This window comes from Diabrotica virgifera, chromosome 8, assembly GCF_917563875.1.
Source record: "Diabrotica virgifera virgifera chromosome 8, PGI_DIABVI_V3a".
NCBI lineage: Eukaryota > Metazoa > Arthropoda > Insecta > Coleoptera > Chrysomelidae > Diabrotica > Diabrotica virgifera.
The window spans coordinates 73,449,237-73,472,033 of NC_065450.1; the positions used below are offsets into that span (position 1 = coordinate 73,449,237).

A 22,797-nucleotide genomic window follows, 5' to 3' on the forward strand; every position below is an offset into this window, starting at 1 on the left:
GTATAAAAACCTCAACCGTCAAAAAATGTGGACCAATCACATAATCTCTAACAATATCACCTTAAACATTTATAGATCACCTAGTTTGAGTGTTAACAAAGTAGGGATTTCTTATTGATGCATATTAATGAAATTTAATATGAAAATTATATTATTAATAACTGCGGGTCACAATCTGCTATTAGGAATGTGTTAGTAAAAACTTCTTGGCTTAGAATGCTGTTGATATAATAATCTAAAAACTATTAAATTAGTTGTATATTGTTTTGATTTATGTTTTGTGTGAGTTGTTTATTAAATAAAAATAATCTTGTAATTTTATTATACACAACATACCTATATTTTTTTTTGTAGGAATTGTATGATTCTTGTATATTAGGGAAATATGATAATTCCTTAATATCACATTTATTGATACATTCATTGCATATTGCTATGGTTTATATTTTGTGATAGTGATTTATTGAATAAAAATAATTTTGTTTAATTATCATTCAATACCAACTTATTTCTACTAGAAAAATTGAATGTATTCCCGAAAGTTGAAGAAAACTAAAAATATCTCCGAAAGTAATAAGTTTAGATATAGGGAATGCTATATAAAAATGAAAGAGTATAATAAATACAATATTTTTGAAAAATAAAATATAGGGTGATCCATTTAAAAAAATAGAGAAAATCGTAATTTGGTTTTGTAGTTCACCCTGTATACAAACATTCGTCAATGATTTCAATTGGACTTAATTTAAAAACTACAGTATATTGTTTATCTTACTACATAAAACAAATTATTGTCTATGAATTACTTCTTTATATACAGGGTGTTAATCTCATAGGGATTTCGAAATAAAAATGGTCATAACTTGTTAAATACTCTGTATAGTAATGCAAAACCCTATATTATATGAACAAGAATTATGAGGGGAATATAAATATGAAAAAATATATAGGGTGTCTCATTTAAAAAATTATATGTTTGATATACCACGCTGTTATTGATCACCCTGTAGAAATGGACATATTTTCCAAGCGTGGAGAATATCATTGCCTACATTTTTTCTAAATAACTTTTTTCGATATTCTATACCGTAATGGAATTATCGACCGATCCCGCACTAAAAACTCACCCTGTATATGTATATCACACACATAAATAAATGATTATAAAAATACATAATATTCATCTGAAAATATCCAATGTAAAATGTTAGCGGCATTTTGCTAACGAAGCGTGTAGACTCGATAAGTCGGATGCGGCAAATTGCTAAGGGGCGTGTTTTCTCGTCACATAAAAGAAAAACAAGAGAAAAAGTAAGTTAGCATTGTGTTCTAACTGTATACTATCTAGGTGAATATCTGTGAATATCTAGGTATATGAATTAACTCAAATACAAAAGGCGAAGCGGAAGATGCTCTAATAGACCAGTAAAAAAAAACAGCTGAAAAAATCTTATAGAAGGTTTTGAAGGTTCTAAAAGGCATATGAGGGATAGCTGATGACAAATCCTTAAAGACATGCAGATGATTTTACTTTGTTTTTTAAACAATCATAAAACGTAAAACCTATAAAACCTATTTTTGCCTATAAAATATTTATTAATTTGAACAATTTTTCTTTAAAACGTATAAGATAAGTTGTAGATCTTAAAAAGTTCTTTAATTTACTAGTTTATAAATTAAAATATATAAACATAAACAATTGACTGCAAAAAACACTTATCTTTGCAGTAATTTATAAATGTTAACAACTTTGTTTTTTGCATAATTACATGTAATATAATTACTTGAAATTATGGCAATTAATGAGTTATTGAACTGTGCTAAATCTCAGCTAGATCGAGTAAATAGTTTGTCAAAAGGTTATTCAATTTTTTTATCCCAGAGAGAGATTATTTAAACAATTGTACGTGTCCAAAAAGTGACTAGAAGTATTTAGCAGATCGCAGTTGATTCTTTGAAGTTTCAATTTTAAGGTATGTTAAAATTTGTGATTTTTTAGCTTATAAAGATTATAACTTCAACATGTCACAATCCATTCCCACTTTCTATATTTTATATCATTTTATACTCTCTTTTCAGTCTTTTCTTCGATCAGGTGAAGTCATAAAGACCAATGGTAACACGTCAAGGCCAATTGAAATACAACGAGGTGTTAGACAGGGTTGTGTGCTTTCACCCATACTGTTTAACGTCTACTCTGGGGTAATATTTGCGAACGCTTTATCGCACTCTTCAGAAGGAATCAGGATAAACGGTCAAACAGTAAATAACATCCGCAATGCAGATGACACGGTATTAATGACTGATTTGGACCATAGTCTGCAGATACTGTTAGATAGGGTTACTGAGAGTTGTGAAAAAATGGGAATGAAGATCAATACTGCAAAAACCAAAGTTATGAAAATATCAAGGAACAAAAATTTACCCCTTCCAATATAATGTGAAACACCAACAACTTGAATACGTAAACCAATACAAATATCTTGGTTGCTGGTTCAACAATCAACTTGATTATAAACAAGAGGTGAGAGCGAGATTAGAGGTAGACCGACAAGGGTTTATCAAAATGAAAAGCTTATTCTGTAACAGTATAGCATTAATATCAGCCTTAGATGTCGTTTTCTGCATTGCTGTATGTGGTCAATACTTTTGTATGGAACGGACGCCTGGACACTCAACACAACACTAATGAACAAGTTAGAAGCCTTTGAACTCTGGCTTTATAGAAGAATCTTGAGAATACCTTGGACAACCCACACCACCAACGAAAATGTTCTGAGGAGAATAGGTACAGATAGGGAACTGCTAAAAATCATTAAAGTCAGAAAAGTTAGCTACCTGGGACACATAATGAGAAACGAAAAGTACCGCCTCGTACAACTGATCATCCAAGGTAAGATTGAAGGAAAACGGGGTCTCGGTAGGCGCCAGATTTCATGGAGACTGGACCGGCCTTGATTCAACATCTTTGTTTAGAGCCGCATTGGACAGAGACAGATTTGCCAGTGTAGTCGCTAACCTCCACTAAAGGAGAAAGCACCACAAGAAGAATGTGTAGGAGATCTTCGTTTCTAATGATATTAGACCAAAATACGAACAATTCTTCGTAGGCATTTATTAACAAAGACCTTCAGCCTGCAGTTTGTCTGTAAGGGTTTTTGTCACTTTCCAGGTTTCACATCCGTAGAGTAGAACAAACATGACATTTGACTGGAATATTCGGATCTTTGTCGTTGTAGTATAGGTACTGACCAGACCTCCAAACAGGATTAAGCATGCTGAATGCTTGTTGAGCTTTTCGTATGCTCATACGAATATCGCCTTCTGTACCTCCGCTTTCTGTTATGACACTTCTAAGATACGTAAAATTGTCCATACTTTCAATCTGCATGTTGTTAATAGTAAATAGTATCTTGCTTCTTGCATTTATTCTGAATGGATTTGGATTTGTTACTATTGATTTTCAAGATCCAGGTTCTCTTAATTTCGTCCATATCACTAATTATTTCACCCTTCTTATTTTTGCATAGCCTAGTCTTAAGGCTGAAGAATATATAATTTCTTAAGGCTATATAATTCTTATGTGTTTCGTGATGTCATCTTCATTGTATGTATTCACTTTTTTCAGAAAACGCCCGCTGCACTCTCGTTGCTTATCTCATGTGTATAATAATTATTTTTTATCCCAATTGTTGGTTTTATGATTACATGAAAGTTTATTTAGTTTTGATAAGTTAGGCCTCGTTTTAATGTCAGTATAATTAAAGTAAATGATACAAGTTGATAAAAATTGTTATCTTACTCTATAGTCAAAATGTGTGTTACTGAAGTTCAAATCTCGTAAAAAAAGTGTTTAATTCAATGATTGATTCAGGTAAGTTGTATATTTTATACATCGACTGACTACTTACTTTAACGATTTATTTTTATGATTCTACAATGTATAGATGTATATGGGAGTCAATGTGGATCGAAAACCTGCATTGTTTCGGAAAATATCAAACAAGCTTATATTTTTCTAAAACGTTTTTTGTTAATTTACATACAGTGATGAGCGCGCTAATAACCGGCAAAATATCACAAAAGATGGAAAACGTATTAAGTTGTGAGATAAAATGAAATGAAACTAGTCGAGCTGGGAAATTTAGCGATAGTAACCTTATTATAGTCCGTCCGCTATAACTTTTCCCATCCGATACGATTCATTTTCAATAAAATTAAGTCAAAACAGAAAGTGAAACGTACGCAGATGTGTGTAGTATATAGTATACAGTATACAAAATACAGTGCGCCCATAAAGTAACGCATAAATTCGTTATTTCGTAAATCGACGACTTTAAGGAAAAATCCCGAAACAGGTCGATTTCTATTTTTAAATTACAATTGTTTGGAATATATATCATACTAGTGACGTCATCCGTCTAGGCGTGATGACGTAATCGATGATTTTTTTAAATAAGAATAGGGGTCATGTGATAGCTCATTTGAAAGGGCATTGAATTCTCTATTCACTAATGTAAATATTAACATAATTATTTATACAGGGTGTTCAAAAAAATATTTTTTTAATTAAAATAATTGAGACAAAAAGAAGAATGTATGTAATTTATTTAATTCAAAATGCGTTTTACTACTGTCAGAAAACAGAAAAAAAATATTTTAGAAATAAACATTGATTTTCGCTTAAAAGAAATGTTCAAACTGGCAAGAGACAGGTGGGTAGCAGCTTTAACATTGAATTTAAGCGAAAAACAATATTTATTTGTCAAATAAACATTTTTTTCCTGTTTTCTGACAACATTAAAACGTATTTTAAATTAGATAAATTACATACATTCTTCTTTTTGTCTCAATTATTTTAATTTAAAAAAATGTTTTTTTGAACACCTTGTATAAATAATTGTGTTAATGTTATTATGGAATAGAGAATTGAATACCATTTCAAATGAGCTATCACATGACCCCTATTCTTATTTAAAAAAATTATCGATTACATCATCACGCCCAGATGGATGGCGTCACTAGTATGATATAAATGCCAAAAAATCGGAAATTAAAAATAAAAATCGACCTGTGTCGGGATTTTTCCTTAAAGTCGCTGGTTTACGAAATAATGAATTTATGCGTTACTTTATGGACGCACTGTATATTTACATATATTGATTGTTTCCCAGCTTGACACGTATCAGAGGAGTGTGTCAGCTAAAACTGTCACTGTGACAGTGGTATTTGCCAAACTCGTCCGATACGTCTAAATGCGGGAAACAATCAATATAATGTAAATTAATGGGTTAATATCGCTAAATTTCCCAGATCAACTAGTTTTATTTCTTTTTATCTCAAAACTTAATTCGTTTTCTATCTTTTATGCTATTTTGCCGGTTATTAGCGCGCTCATCACTGTATATTATATTAAAGTAAAAAGTTCTCCTGACAGATTTAGCCGCTAATGGCTTTAGCTCTTCTTCTTTTTTGTATAGACATGACTCAGTCTGTTTTTTCAGTGCGCCTCTAGTAAGATGTCGTTCCATCGTTTTCGTGGTCTTCCCAGTGATCGTCTTTCTATTGAGGAACCGTCTCTCACCTTCCTTATTATTCTATTTGTTGTCATTCGACTTATATGGTCATTCCATTCTACTCTTCTGTTTACTACCCAGTTATTAATGTTATCCACCTTGCATCTCCTTCGTATAGGTATCCGTACTTCTAGTTCTGTTCCATATAGTCTTACCATCGATTTTTCGAAGGGTTTTCATCCCCCTGTTTCGAGCAATATTTTTGTCCTCTCTGTGGCAGGTCATGTTTCTGCCGCGTATGCCATTATTGGCAGTTATTGGTCTGATGACTATTTTGTAAAAACTGCCTTTGAAAAAAGGGCAATATCACACTGTGCAAAAATTGGAGGGGAATAACCTTGCTTACTGCCATAAATAAAATTTTCACTACCATCATTTAACCCGGGAGCAGTCGCGCTCACTTCTGTGAGCGCGACTGCAAAAAAAATACCTACACATTACTACACCCTTCTTCGAGGCACTTACAAATTTTTTTCAAAGTTGCAAAATTTTTCATCAAGTTATCGCAAAAAGGATAAAATGTGAAATTCTATCTAACGGCGCGACTACTCGCGGGTTAAAAGATTAACAAACCAGGTTGAATTTCGAGCAGCCGTTAGACCAGAATCCTCCTGCATAGACCACATTAATACTGTAAGGGTAATAATGGAAAAATCGGTAGTTGAATAGAACACACCTCTATACATGGTTTTTGTTGATTTTGAACGTGTCTTTGACAGCTTTTCTCATGCTGCTATATGGAAAATTTTAGAGCAAAGAAATATCCCGCATTAAATAACTTCCATTATAAAGTCACTATACATTGAGGCGAAATGCAGCGTGACACACAATGGGATCAACAGTGACGAATTTGACGTACTTCCCGGAGTCAGACAGAGATGCGTACTTTCTCCGTTTCTTTTTAACATAGCTATAGACTATCTTCTCTCCAAACTAGACTCCGACACAAAAGGAATACAATGGATATTAACCACACGCCTAAGCGATATATAATAATCATCATTCTCTTTGCCTTATCCCTATGCGAGGTCGGCTTCCCTAATTGCAATTCTCCACACAATTCTATCTTCGGTCATATCAATGTCAATCCCCTTTACCAACATGTCCTGCCTTATCGTCTCCCCCCAGGTCTTCTTTGGTCTTCCTCTCCTACTACCTCCAGGAATCTGGACTTCAGCAATTCTTCGTATTGGGTGATTAACGTCTCGACATTGAACATGACTAAACCATCTCAACCAATGCTCTCTCATTCTGGCATCAATTGGTGCCACACCTAGACTTCTCCTAATATAATAAGCTATCTTGAATACCCGGACGATATCTGCCTATTAGGACAAAGGTTCCAAGATGTGGAATGAGGTAAAGGCTTTAGCACAAAATATAACTCGATGGCGCGTTTTCACTGAAACTCTATGCCCCACTTAACTGTTAAATAATTTTTATAGGGAACATTTAGAGAATTAATTTTATGTCAAAGACCACGAGATCGTAAATTTTCATCGCCCTGTATATAGCCAAAATTTGTAAATCATATAATTCAGCCGTATAGCCCAATAAATGTCCGTTTTGGAGTGTAATCTCCAGGGGCACCTCCGAATTGCATGAAAATTTGGATTTAGGTTCTACTTACCCTCTACTTCAAAGTTGGATTTGTGCCGTTGGTTGCTTTTACTTGGGGGGTGACATTTACCCCTTCTCGGGGGGTGAAAAACGCGTGTTTAAAATGAGGCCGGAAATGGATAAATTGACTTATTTTAAGCACCTTTTGTTCTATAAAGTTTTTTACGTAAGTCAATACTTTTTGAGTTATTCGCGATTTAAAATGTTGATTTTTCGACAAAAAAACTACGTTTTCAGACCGTTTTTCCCAAATAACTGTAAAAGTAAATATTTATCGAAAAAAATATTTTTAGCCAAAGTGTAGCCTATAAAAAAACGAAAAAAAATGATGTACCAGTAAAGTCTACAAATTGAGTAGAAGCAAAGTTGTAGCTCATGAAAAATACGTTCTTATTCGTCTAATTCCAAATCGAATAATTCAACGCGAAATCACCGAAGAAAGAAGCGTTTTTCGGGAAAACCTTATTAACATTTTTAAAGTATGGAAAAAAGCTTATTATCTGTTTATTACAAAAGTTTACAGCATCAAAAATAAACGAGTAACACTGAAAAAAAAAGTTGGCCCCTTTTTTTGCTAAAAAAATTCGTGAAAACCTCCCTCTATTTAGCACCCTAAATGAAATTAATCGTTTGGCTTTACCATCTAATTTAACTGTACGTGTATTGTTTATATGATTTATAAGTTTGATTGGTTTGAAGTGCTTATTTTTAAAAACATTTGGTTTTATAGTAAAAAAATTTTTCTAAAAATTTTTAAAAAATTTCATTTTTTCAAAATAACTGAAAAATAACTTAAGTATTAGTGATAAGAAAAATCTTAAAGAGTAAAAAAATGTAGATTTTGCTATTATAAATATGCTAGTTTATTTTGTTTCTTCGTAAGACAAAAATTGGTTAATATATGGCTGTTCAAAATTTACATACACTCATGATTAGTGACCCATTCAAGTTTTCTCAATTATAACCCTTTCAAAAATAAACACTTTAAACTGGTGAGACTGACAGATCATATAAAAAATAGATAGGTAAGTAAATTGTTTGTAAAGCGGTAGCGATCAATTTCATTTGGGGAGCTAAATACGGCGAGATTTTCATGATTTTTTACAAAAAAAAGAGGGCCAACTTTATTTTGAGCGAAACTCGCTTATTTTTAATGTTAAAACTTTTGTTAACAATTAAAACAAAGCTTTTTATAAACACTTTAAAAAAGTTTAAACGGGTTTTCCCGAAAAGTGCTTAATTTTTCGGTGATTTCACCTTGAAATATTCGATTTTTAGGTTTTTTATAAGCTACACTTTTGCTAAGGATATTTTTTTCGATAAAATATTTACTTTTTGAGTTATTTGTGAAAAACCGTCTGAAAACGTAGTTTTTTTGTCGAAAAATCAACATTTTCAATGGCAAATACTCGAAAAGTATTGACTTACGTAAAAAACTCTATAGAACAAAAGTTGCTTAAAATCAGTCAATTTATGCATTTCCGGTCTTATTTTGAACGTATGTTTTTACACCCCCGAGAAGGGGTGACTGTCACCCCCCAAGTAAAAGCAACCAACGGCACAATTTCAACTTTGAAGTGGAGGGTAAGTAGAACCTAGATCCAAATTTTCATGCAATTCGGAGTTGCCCCTGAAAATTACACGGTATCGCCGAATTTCCCATTCATTTACTGGGCTAGTAAGCAGTGTTTCATGGAAAGAGGAAATGTTTAGTGATAAAGATTCTACGAGCGAACTTATACAAATTAAACAATAAACTAAAATACGGTCGGATTAGAAAGTGAATGTACTAGCGGTTGGAGTAGGCAATAGAATGTTTCTAAATGGTTTCCTAGAAAGAAACGACGGTAAAAAATTTGTTTAGTTTTAGAATATAGGGTTTTTCTACGATATAAGAAAACATTTAATTTTAATATCTCCTGGAAATTTGACAAGACAGAAAATTTGTGTACAATACTGTTTCTTCTTAAGAAATGAAAGTAGGGATGTAATGTGTAGAGAGAATGCTTATGATTGGCGAAGAGATGTATGGAGGAGAACAGAGTGTTTGAGTCTCAGATTGATGAAGGAAAAAGATTTACTGTGTAATTAAGATCAGAAGGGAGCGGTCCAGTTTGAAAATTAGTAATTTTGTGTAAAGTGGTGAATTTGGTGGCCGTGTAAGCAGATTCCTGTTGAGACGAATTCGTGATCGAGTCGAGAAGTACAATCTCCTCGTGTCCGAATAGATTGCAGTTTCTGTCTGGAACGAGTAGCCGGTTTGAATCAATTTTGCACAAGATATCGAGCCGAGAGAAAAAAATCTTGGAATTATAAAGATTGATATTGTTTGTATCGAGTAGGAGACTAAATAGAGAAGATATTCCGAGCGAGTGCTGTTTTTTTTTTGTTTTGTGAAACAGTTTGGAAGAGAAAGACCGTAGCAGCATCCGAGGAGCACGTGTGGGAGAACCGAGGACAAAACAATCCATGAGAAGAAGTAAAGAAGATAAAAAAGGTTAGTCAGATTATTTGTGAAAAGGAAAGAGTTGGTTTATATTACATACCATATTTGTTTTTTGTCAATTTAACAGTTTTACAGCATAATGTATTCATTCATATACATTCATAGAAGAGATAAATAATCTATTTAAAAGGTAAATTAAATATTGTTTTTTTATAATAATAAGAACAGTCTACCGAATCATTTAAATGAAAATTTGTTAAAAGAAAAAGGAGATAGTAGAATTAAAGATTATTTTTATTAGATAAGAAATTTTGACAACAGAATAAAGTTTTAGCGTACATTTTGAATCTTATATTTAGGGTAAAGAATATAAATAAATAATATTTGTAAAATGTATAAGTATATGATTTTGAGTATATTTATTTTCTCTGTTTTGTCCTGGATGAAGTAAGCAACGAGAAATACTAGAAACCACAAACTAAAGGTGATATATTAAAATCAATTAGCCCTGAGAATATATTTTATTGGAAAGTTGTATTAAATTTTGGTTTTGTATCCATGAGTAGCAATTAAAATAATTAATTAATGGATTGAATTAATAAGATGCTGATCGATCTCATCACAGAGAGAAAATATAGAGCATAACAATAAATATGTCAAAAAATATGAATTTCGCTCAAGAGTAAAGTACCTTTATCTACGACTGATACATAATATATGTATTATACTTGTGGTGTTTGCAATATAATGCCATATAATAATCCCTTAGGGATTAATAATGCGGGATTAATAGCTATTAATCCCTCTGGCACAACAATCACAAAATTCACAACGGAAACAAAATAATCAACCTCAAAAAGTGTCACTGTCAAACGAATAGTATATTTGAGGAGGCGATTTAACTGGATTAAAGCGTCATGGGGGCTGGAAGTCAACACAGGTAGCTGAAGGATACATTGATCAGTCTATGAGAAACAAGGCAACTACAGCAGATACTATCGCTAAAGAGATAAACAGTAATGTACCATCTTCTTGTTCTACAGCAATCGAGATCCCAAATATTTGTATTAAAAACTCTACTAAAGTTAATGATGATTCTCAACCAATTCAGTTTATTAATTGTACTATTACTAATTTTAATGTTTTTAACAAATAAAGTTGTTCATTAAAAATCTTAAATTAATTAATTTGTCGTAGATAAAGTAGAGTATACTACTCGCAATAATGGCTCTCATTCCCTCGGAATGTTACTCCCTCGCCGCTAACGCGGCTCGGTTCGTAAATATTCCTCGGGAATAATAGCCATCATTATTGACTCGTGGTATAATCTACTATTATATTTCACAATATCGATAATTATTATGAAAAGTTGTTTGGAATTAAAAAGTATGTTTTCATATGCAGTTAAAACAAAAAATCCTTTTTGATTTAACAAAGATGGATAATATTTCGTTATTATAATTTTAATTTGATTTGCAACTTGCAACAATATAAACGTCGGCTTAATTACAGATCGTTTTTATATACTGTTATCGTGTCTTGAAGAACATCTGGCATATTAAAAGTATATCACTAGCTACTTGTTCATGATAAATATAATTGGCTTAATTACACTGGTTTGCAAAAAAATTTCTGCTTTTTGTTTTCATACATGATAACTTAATTTTTTTTAGAGATTTTTGTTTGACATAATGGTTATCTCTTGGATATATCTATCACCGGTTTCAGTTCTCAGTCACATAAAAAAAAGCAAAACTTCCTGTCTTCTTCTTCACGTGCCATCTCCGCGACGGAGGTTGGCAATCATCATGGCTATTCTGATCTTAGATGCTGCTGCTCTGAATAGTTCGGTTGATGTGCATCCGTACCATTCCCTCAAGTCACGCAACCACGAGATTCGTCTCCTTCCTACACTTCTCTTGCCCTGGATTTTCCCCTGTATAATCAACTGAAGTATGTTGTATCTCTCATTACGCATAACATGTCCCAGGTACTGCAGCTTTCGTGTCTTGAAGGTTTCCAATATTTCCAGTCTTTTGTTGACTCTTCTCATGACTTCGTTGTTTGTTATATGCTCGGTCAATGATATCTTCAGGATTCTTCTATACACCCACAGTTCAAATGCTTCCAACTTTTTAGTAGTCGATGCGTTAAGTGGCCATGCTTCTATCCTCCCTTCAGCCTAAGTCTCAAGTCTAATTTCAGTTCTCTTGCACAAAGTACCTTTCTCATTTTATTGAAGTTTGTTCTTGCTTTCTCTATTCGAACTTTGATTTCTTTGGAGTAATCGTTTGTGTGATTAATTATTGTGCCAAGATAGTTGTAGTTTTCTACTTGTTCTAAAGTTTTACCTTTAATTGTCAGGCTTTCATCATTATTTTGGGTTTTGATATCCTCATAAATTTAGTTTTCTTGATGTTTATTGATAATCCATATTCTTCTCCATACTCAACTATCCTGTTCATTAGCTTTTGGAGGTCTTTAAGGTTGTCTGCTATTATGATAGTATCGTCCGCATATCTAATGTTAATTGGCGTTCCATTTACCTTTATTCCTGCTGTTTCTCCCTCAAGAGCTCTTTTCATAATTTCTTCAGAGTATGCATTGAATAGTAGTGGTGATAATACACACCCCTGTCGCACTCCTCTTTTAATTTAGAACTCTTCTGATGTGTGTTCGTTAATGCGTATGTGCTTGCTGTTTATAATATAGATTTGTTATAATTCGAAGGTCATTGCATTGTAATTGTTTTGCTTTGAGGACGTCCATTAGCTGCTTGTGGCGGACTTTATCGAAAGCCTTGTTGTAATCTATGAAACAGACGTACATATCCTGGTTCACGTCCAAGCATCTCCGGATTAGTACGTTGAATGCAAAGATAGCTTCACGGGTACCTACGCCTATACGGAATCCAAATTGGGTTTCTTCAATATCCATATCAAGTGTTTGGTAAATGCGTTTATGAATGATCTTTAAAAACATTTTAAGTGTGTGAGACATCAGGTTTATGGTGCGGTGGTCGGTGCAATCTCTAGCATTTTTCTTTTTTGGGAAACAAATAAATGTTGAGGTCAACCATTCATTGGGTATGTCACCCGACTGATAAATTTCATTAAAGAGCTTTAAGAGGACATCTATGTACTCATTTTCTATTATTTTAAGGATATCAATAGGCAGTTGATCTTGCCCCGGGCTTCTTCCGTTACTGGTGTCTTTTAGTGCATACAATATTTCTTCCTTTGTAATTTCTACACTTGTTTCTCTGTTTTCGAAAGATATGACTTGTAGGTTTCCTCTTTCGTCGTCGAAAAGCTCTTCCATATATTCTTTCCGTCGTTTTAGCTTTTCGTCAGTCGTTATAATAGTATTTCCATTTTTGTCTAAAAGAGTTGTGTTGTGGTTTCTTTTTTGCAGCCCTGCCATTTCTTTAACCTTTTTATGCAGGTTGAATAGATCGTATTTGTTCTGAAGATCTTCTATCTCTTTACATTTTTCCTCATAGTAAGTTTGTTTTGTCTCTCTTATCTTTTTTCTGATTTCATTGTTAATTATTTTGTGATTGTGATTGTCTTTGTTCTTGGCTTGTCTTCGTTGATCCATTATGCCGAGTATCTCGTCTTCTCATTCTCTTTCTTAGCGGTTTATTTAATATCTCTTTGCATGGAACAAGTAGGCAGTTTTTTAGTGTTTCCCATTGATGGTTTATCTCGTAGGTGTTAGTATCTTATTTATCAAATTTTTCGTATATTTTCTGTAGAAGTTTGTTTTTTATAGCAACTTCTTTCAGTTTTCTAACATCTATATTTGGAGTTCTTTGGGGTTTTCTAATACGTTTAAGCATAAGCGTGACATTAGCGATTAGTGGGTTATGGTCTGATGTGACATCTGCTCCTGGATATGTTTTAACGGATTTGATGGTGTTACGATATCTCTCTTTAATCAGTATATAATCGATTTGGTTTCTTACCACTTTTTCCGGTTTACCTGCTGGTGAGCGCCATGTATATAACCGTCTCAAAGGTCATTTAAAGAACGTGTTTGTGATTATTAGATTTTGTTCTTGGCAGAATTGTATTAGACGATCACCTCTATCGTTACGTTCCCCTAGTCCTTGATCTCCCATTATTGTTCCAGCACTTCCCTTGCCGACTTTTGCATTAAAATCGTCCATAACTACTGTGATTTCCCTGCTCTTTGTCATTTTCAGTGCATCTTCAATTTGTTGGAAGAATGTTTCTACTTCATCTTCTGTTGCATCCGTCAGTGGTGCATATACTTGGATCAAATTTAGTTTCGTGTGTGATGTCCTTATTTGTAGTAGCATCACTCTTTCTGAGATTGGGAGAAAACCCTCTATGGACTTGTTGATTTCTGTATCGACAATAATTGCTACTCCACGTCTATGTTGGTTGTCAGTGTTTCCCGAGTAATATAAGGTACCGGTTTTGGTCGAAATGTATCCTGAGTTGGACCACCATGTTTCGCTTACTCCTAGTATATTTATATTCAGTCTTCTCATTTCTTGAAGAATCTTATGCATTTTATCCGGCTGATACATGCTTTTGACATTCCACGTACCTATCTTTGATTTCGTTAATTTTAATTTGTCTTGTTTCGGTGTTTGACAAGGGTTTCGCCGGTTAACGACCTGGGAGTCCTTGTCTGTTCCTCCCCTGACGGATCTTGGGCTCCGATTCCCATGATCAGTTCTTTTTTTCTTTTAGTACTCATTGCCATGATAATTGTACTAGAGATATCCAATTGGATCTTTAATAGTGGTTTCTCCTTGCCTTCTGTATCCTTATGCCGTTGATCATTTACTTGATTCATTCGCCTTTGGTGCCAATTTCTTAGCGCCAGGACAAAAGAGTGCCTTTCCATTTACCAACTCATCCGCCCGAAGCCGTTGGTCAGTAAGTGTGGGATTGCTTATACCGGCAATCGTTTGGTGGAGTTTTCGCCATATCTGGCTACCCTCACTTAGTTTAGCCTGCAGACCAATGCAGTTGCCCGGGGTGTGGCAAGTCTATGACGCTCGATGTGGTCGTTCCGATAAAAGGTGCTACCTCTATAACACAACTTTACAACCTAAAACTTCCTATATCCTCCCTGTAATCCAGCTATGTCATCAGCCCATCTCATTTGTGGCCTCCTTCCTAACCATTGTCTCCACTATTGTATTTCGTTGTTCCATCTTTTATCTTTCACCTGGGCATTGTGTTCTGCGAAGCTCCATTTTAATTTGGCAGCATGTTCTTCTGTATCTTTTACTTTGGTTTTATTCTCAGCTCATTTTGGTCTCACCCCGAGCATTGATCTTTCCACCGGTCTTTGTGCCTTTACTATGTATTTTATCCATATTGGCCTTAGTGAGTGTCAAAAAAAGAGAAAAAAAGCAAAAAAGAATGTGTGTGTACTTTGTACGCACGTAAGAAGTTATACTTCTATTATAATATAATTTCAACGAAATAAATATACCTACCTAACAGTTACAATACAAAAAATTAACAATAATTACCAAAAATGAACCAAAACTTAACAATGCCAAATATTAAAAAAAAAAGAAAAAAATATGAATCGTCCGGGATTTGAACCCGCAATCTCGCGATTTTTTTATCTCTGGTCCAATGCTCTACCAACAAGGCCATCAAGCCGCATGCCAGTTACCTTTCAGATATACATAATTATACATCACGGTGACAAGTGAAATATAAAAATAGATGTTTTATTATTTTACGCCCAAGGAAGACAAATCCAAAGACACAAAATTATAATAAAAAACCTTTTAAACCACCTTTTTCAAATTGCGCAAGTTGTATTATTAATATTAATGTTAATAAATGAAATATAAATATTTTGACGTTTCACAATTTGACAATTCACTTTTAACTGCAGTGCCTTAAAAATTTTAAAGCACTAGTGCCTAAAAGTAGCATTTTTAACGCTCCTATGGAGTCCTAAAAATTGCATTTTTAACACGTTTGTAGAAAAATATATTTAAAAACACTAATATATTCTTTCCACACCTTTTCTGGACTGATACATACATAAATTAAAACATTTTGAAGTATAACTTCAAAAATATAATATGAAAACTATTTAAAAAGGCAGTATAACTATTAACTAACCTTTGTTGTTTCTCTTACCACAAATTTTAAAACGCAACAACCATACATAACCAAACCGTCAACCGTCCAAACCACAGCTGCGCTACAGCTGCCATATTGGATAATCTTTGACATGTCATTTAACCATCCAATCAGAACAAAGTTATAATGCGCATGCGCCGGGATCGTAGGTTTTAACATATAAAAATTTACCCTCATATCGCGCGTAAAGAAGTATAACTTCAAAAAAAGAGAAAAAAACTAAGAAGATGTAAACCTAACAGATATTGAGTCGGGTTTACTACTACTACAGTAGTAAAAAAACAATTAAAAATAATAATACTAAAAAAATATAAAAAAACAAATTAAAAATATAATAAAAAAAATAAACATTTACAAAAAAATATTTACAACCAAAACAGTGTATTTATTAGATAGTATGTAAGTATGTTAGTTTGTTATGTACATAATATTTAGAGTTAGAAATACAGGAAAAATTCCTCCTATTAAAAAAAATTGTTTGTTTTTTAAATAAAATAAAACACACAAAAAATCCTAAGACCAACTTTTTTCGAAGCTTGAAATAATTGCGTAGGACTGACTACCTCATAAACTAATAATAGTAGGGGAGCCCAAGCGGAGATTTTTATTTTTGCAGTTACTCGAACGCCTCAGATTATCATATGGGGAGAAACCTGGTGCCCTGCAGATGTACCTCTACCATATATTGGCTCTTAATACAGGGGAGTTCGTTAAGGGGGCCCGAAAAAAATGTATCCTTAAAAAAACTCGAAATTGTCAGATTAAGATAAGGTAAGTTAAGGACATGCAAAACAGTGTATATTTCAAAAATCTGACGATTTGAGCAAGGAAATGGGCGAGTTAAAAAGTTTCACAAAAAAGCGAATAATTCGCGAAATGAACGTTAGATCGAAAAACTAAAAAATACGTGTTCAATATTTTTCAAAAATCTATCGAATTATACCAAACATGACCCCCCACGAAGAGGGGTGGGGGGTAAATTTAAAATTTTAAATACAAATTCCGCGATATTTCGCAAAATAAACATTAGATCGAAAAACTGCAAAATACACTTAATCAATATTTTTGAAAAATCTATCGAGTGGTACCAAACACGATCCCCCACGGAGGTAGGGTGGGGCTTACTTTAAAAATTTTTATTCCAGATTTGGTAAATAAGCAGCTTTTATTCGAAACATTTTTTCAAATTATGGATAGATGATAGATGGAATCTATAATCGGAAAAAACGATTGTTGGAAATGGAAAATTAAATTAAAAATGGGAAGTCCCCACTAAAACGGAAAAGTTTACTTAACTTTGTTTGGTTTTAGGACCTACAACTCAATAGGTCCCCAAAGCGCTCGAGTGACTGCACATTTAGCATACCAAAATAAAAAAACCGGTTGCAAAATATCTTCTAAAAAGCGCCGATCCCAAAATTTTAATGACGTGCATCAAAAGATTTATTTAATTTAATTGTTGAATTGATTAGGATTAAATGTAGGTTCCATTCTACTAAACATAATATGCGTGCACACCCACACGAAGTACATACCCACTTTAGTTTTCTATCACATTTACCTAAATTTTTCGTTCCGGGTATAACAGTTTATGTTTGTATTGAAGTGTTAGTTAATTGTTTTAATAAAATTCATGTTAGTGTTGCAGTAAGTTAATTGTGATCGATCTAATAATATAGGACTACCTTAAGCTGCTTGCCTACTAGGTGTGTATCGGTATGTTTAGTGTATTAACGCTATAGTGTTTGGTTTATTGTTTCTTATACTTTTTTATGTTCAATAATTCGTAACGTAAATACTAATGCGTCTGACCAATATATGTTGAGTTTTATCTTTATCAATTATATCTGACTGACTACCTTTACAGCTGAGTCTGAGTACTCGAACAGCATCTTCGATGTAATATTTGTATTCAGCAACCTCAAAAACCCCGAGATAATAAATTTCAACTAAGTTCATAACAAATTTCCTTAAAAACACCAGTTACATCATATAGCTTCGCCCTTCGTCGACCCGGTATTCCTGTTTAGCAACCTCAAAAAACCCTAGAGTATGAAAATTGAACTCATTTCCATGATTATTTTCCTAGTTGTGAATGTTTTTTGTGAACACTTTGAGATGCACTTTGGCAAAAGCATTTTTTGCCTTCAACAAAACAAAGCCTGCATATTTATAAACAAGCTAAGGGTTTGTTTATATGCAGGCGGTTTGCCAACGTCGACTCCGCGGTTTACCTATTTTACTTGATCCCACTCTAATGCCGCCTTTGAAGTTTCACCCTAATACCAAGTAAAACTACGAGTAAGACTACGCTTCTCCCAGGTGGTCAAGACTGAAGAAAGAATCTAAATGCGAGTGGCGGCTCGTGATTTTTACAATAGGGGAGGCTATACCTAACTAAAAAATATCTAGACAAATCCGCCAAAAAAATCTAATTTAAGGCCCCATTTTTTTGACCATTAATTATTTACATTTTATAATAATATCATCATAATTCACAATTTCATAATATCATATCATTTTAAAAATAGTTAGTCTAATTGTAAAAGTGTATTACCAAAGTTTGTGTCGTTTATTTGTTAACAATTCTTCTATCTCTGTAAGTAGATATGCATATCAAAATAAATACAGATTTGAAGTTTTGCAGTCCATTCAGGTTGAAGGTTCACATTTTTTAAGATACACAACTGAATTTTTTTAATTCTAAAAGTGGCCTACTGCGAATCCAAAAACACGGTGAATTACCGATATTTTGCTTTGCATTACAGATATCGGAAAAAATTATTTGAACAAGTTGTTCCAAATATTATTCTAATCCCACATACCAAATTTCATCACAAAATTCGCACTTTTAGTTTTTTCATTATTTGTAGTCAGGATCCTAAAATCGCAGAGGAGGCTGCTGGCCGATTAGCCGCCCTTGCCCAATCTCCGGGCAGCGTGTGCGTTAAGGCTATGGGTACATAATTCGCAAATATTTTACGGCTATCCCTACTTTTTCTGTCTTTACACGGCAAATTACGTGTAGTAAAATTCTCACTGGTATGGAAACTGCAGATGTAAACATTAGGTTGACAGTGACATTGTCATTAGAAAGGTAGAGACGGCTATTTCGGTTTCGTTCAGTTTTTGAATGTTCTTGGATAACCTTTACTTGTATAAATGATAGGATTATTTTTTCACTAATTATGTATTCAGTGGTTACCATTATTTATATACTATACAAATAGTCGAAAAAGAAAAAAAGTTGTAAAGTTATTTTAATAATGTCCTGTTACCATGGAAAGCTTAGTATATAGATAAGGTTTGAACATGTGAAGAACTGCGTTGTATAAATGTAGTAGGTATTGCTCAATTAATTTATAAAGACTTTATTTATTTCTTTATTTGCGCAAATTAAAATATGGGACGTTGTTATAAGAAATGTGTTATTGAAAAGCCAAGAAATAGATGGTTAGCTCAATTGAAGTAAGTACTTTTTTACATAAATCAAATTAATTACTTTTGTATTTTTCAAATTAATTTTAAATTTATAGTGAAAATATGATCTATAAAATCTATCGGTAAACCAATAATTTTCGCATTAAATTTTATTCTCGTTTAAAGGAGTAAACTATTTATTACTACACAACAGAAGTACCTACTACTGACCAGAAGTATCTACTACAAAGCGTTACGCCAGCCGTGTCTGCATTACACCAATCGTGATGGAATTAGTTTTCCATGTGCTTGTGATTTGTGAATTCACATTTTTACGTACCAAATTATTAGAATTGTACATGAGTAAAAATGAGTGACTCAGATCCGAAGCGACAAAAGAGTTACGCGAGGATAAAAATGAACAATTATTATTTATTGTTAATCTTCTTCACAATTATTAAATTTTATTTGATAAAAGAATGATCCCAAAAATTAGGAATCTTCTTCTTAGTTTGTAAATTTTTCTATGACACACATTCATAAATGCTGCCATATTGTAATAAAAAAATACCTACGCCGAAGACGTCCACCCACCAACTTGACTTAAACTGAAGCAAAATACCTACTACTAAACAAGCACATACTTCAAAGGCGTAGTACATTCTTCTATGTAGGCTGGTAAATAGTAGCAAATACTACGGAGAAAAGCAAATGCTTTTTAAGTTTAGTGAAATCTTCAAAAATGTAGTACGTACTTGAAGCATTAGCATTTACTCCATTTTATGCCACCATGGGCACTTTACTTTATAGCTAAACTCGTACCTATTTACGGTTATCGGAACAAACTCTTATAAAATAATACTTTTATTTGAACTTTAATGACTCGAAATACTTGGATTTTCCATAAATAATATATAAACAATAAATAATTTTTATTAATGGTACGCCTTAAATCAATTATTATTTTTCAAATACACTATCAATACTATTTAATAAACAACTCTTTGATTGATTTGATTTTCATCGTAAAAGCGTTAAAAAGCAGTAGCAGAATGAACTGCTATATCAAAATAGCGGGTCGGACACATCTCTACTTGTCACTGTCTTGAGTCTTGTCATAACATTATATTCGAATGAGTGCGTTGTATGGCAAAGATAGCGAATGTTCGATTTCCACGGACATGGTGTCTATTTTTTTCGAATCCTGAAAAAACTAATAAATATTTTTAAAAAATTTAAACACAAAATGAAAGACTAAATTATTATCGAGGGCCGAAAGTCCCTTAGAATATACAAGAAGTTTCTTTCGAATGAGATATTTAAAATTAAAAATTACACTACATTTTCTCTTAGTTTTTCACCCCTGTAACTTATTAAAATAAACATTATAGAAGTTCTCAGGGACTTTCGGCCCTCGCTAATAACGTAATCTTTCATTCTGCGTTTAAATTTTTTAAAAATACTTATAAGTTTTCTCAGCATTCGAAAAAAAAATGAATCCCCATTTGAATAGCATTGCAGCCGAAAATACGTACCGATCCTCTTAAGCGATATGCAGCTCTAAAAGGAGACCGGGTCTCCCTAAACTACCATGCTTAAACGCTGCTGTGCTGCGCGGAGCATTAGCAAGTGAGATTTTCCGGCCAGCAGCCTCCTCTGCGATTTTAGGATCCTGACTACAAATAATGAAAAAACTAAAAGTGCGAATTTTGTGATGAAATTTGGTATGTGGGGTTAGAATATTATTTGGAATAACTTGTTCGAATAACTTTTTCCGATATCTCTAACGCGAAGCAAAATAGCAAAGTAAACAAAACAGTGTAGCACGTGTAAAAAATTTATGGGGAGGCTAAGCCTCCCTTGCCTCCTCTGACCAACCGCCACTGCTAAATGCATTTTGTAGACACACTGTAGCGACTATCGCAACATTTAGAATCTAATGACATTTTAACATTGTAATTAAAAAATATTAATAAACAGCCATTAATAAGTGATAAGAGTAGTGTTTTAAATTAATGAAGTATAAGTATTATGGATAATGCAATCTTGAGATCCACCTTGTTTGTATTTCACATTGGTCGATATATTCATTTAATACTAATAAAATATAGTCAATGTAAAAGCGGTTTAAGGCGGAATTGTAATTTTCAGTGAAAGTCACTAACGATACAGGTTTAATCTTCTTATATGTGATACGCCGAGTATAGTGAAATATGTGCATTTTCGTTTCGTTTTTAGGGTCCATCTATAGGATGTTTAGGATATTCTAATGGAATGTACGGAATATTCATAAAAAATAAATTGTTAGGCACTTGGGATTGTTGAAGTACCTAAAGTAGAAAATGGATTCGACTAAGAAGCATGTAAAAGTGTCACCGGAAGAGAGTGCTAGTCCGTTTTCAGTACTTTTTTATTGGTAAGTAAATATCTGATTAAATGTTTAAAATCTTTTTAAAAATGTTTAAAATGTTTAAAAGTTTAGTTGTTAAAGTACTTTTTATGTCCTTTTCGGATAATTTTAAGTGAAAGAAGTGAGTATAGGGTTATAACCCCGGTAACTCTAATAATGAGAAAAATATTATCAAGAAAGTGTTTTTGGCAATAAATTAGGGTATGTAACTACAACAAAAATGAAAAAAAAACAGTTTTTTGTGTACCACTGGTACTTATATACCATTAAATTTTAAGCGAAGGAAATGAGTTTGTATTAACCCATATTTTTAAATGACAAGTAATAATGAGAAAAACATTTTTAAAAACGTGTTTTTTGTAATAAATTAGTGTAACTAGTAACTACAACAAAAATGAACAAAAAAACTGGAAATTTTTGTTTTTTTATATAGAAAAAACTAGTGGCTTTATTCACCACTGGCAAATAGTGCAGCCGATATGTGAAACAATTGTGAATTTAATGATAGAAGTATATAATTTGGACTACATATACAACACATATAAAGGTTCAAATTTAGATATGAGGCCATCTCAGATTTTGCCTTTTACAAAAATGGCGGGCATTCAAAATGGCGGCTATACATATGTGACTAATAGCACGATAACTTTTGAACGAGACGTCAGATTTCAACCAAATTTAGAATATAGGTTCTTTTTTATGTATAAGATCAGGATCTTAAACAGGATGAATCGGTTTTCCAAAAGTTGTGTTCTTCCTGGTGTTAATAATAATAATAATAATAATAATAATAATAATGACTTTATTGCTTTTTTTTCAAAAAAAAAATACAAACTAGACAAACAGTAATAATTATAATAAAGCAAAAGGCGACGTTCGCTCTTAGATGATGTTCCTAGAAACACCAGCTAAGAAGCGCTCTTCCACGTAACCGCAATATGTAAAAATATATTGTTTTTTTTTTCAATTCTTTCACCCTGCATGTATTAATTTTTCAAAAAGTTAATACCGCTATTAAAAAGAGCGTAAAAATATTTTTTAGGATATATTTTTAACTTTTTAGTTATGTTAATGACCATGTAATAAATGCATAACGTATCTTCACATGTACCTATGTGCGGCAGATTCGTGCAAATATTATAATTATTATTGTGCATTTAATGGTAGAAGCATATA

General features: G+C 32.8%; 1 protein-coding gene across 3 annotated transcripts in view; it reads left to right on the forward strand.

Annotated features, from left to right (window-relative positions):
* The first annotated feature begins 1,823 nt into the window (after positions 1-1,823).
* Positions 1,824-22,797, forward strand: part of LOC126889774 (ATP-binding cassette sub-family C member 4-like) — a 77,440-nt gene continuing 56,466 nt past the window's right edge. For 2 of the 3 annotated variants that reach the window (XM_050658361.1, XM_050658363.1), the window contains exons 1-2: positions 3,710-3,874; positions 21,450-21,627. In XM_050658361.1, the coding sequence (XP_050514318.1) occupies positions 21,554-21,627 (74 nt within the window). In that variant the 5' untranslated portion in view covers positions 3,710-3,874; positions 21,450-21,553. Of the gene's footprint in view, positions 1,974-3,709; positions 3,875-21,449; positions 21,628-22,797 lie in introns of those variants that run through there. The other variant, XM_050658362.1, reaches the window with a different exon arrangement.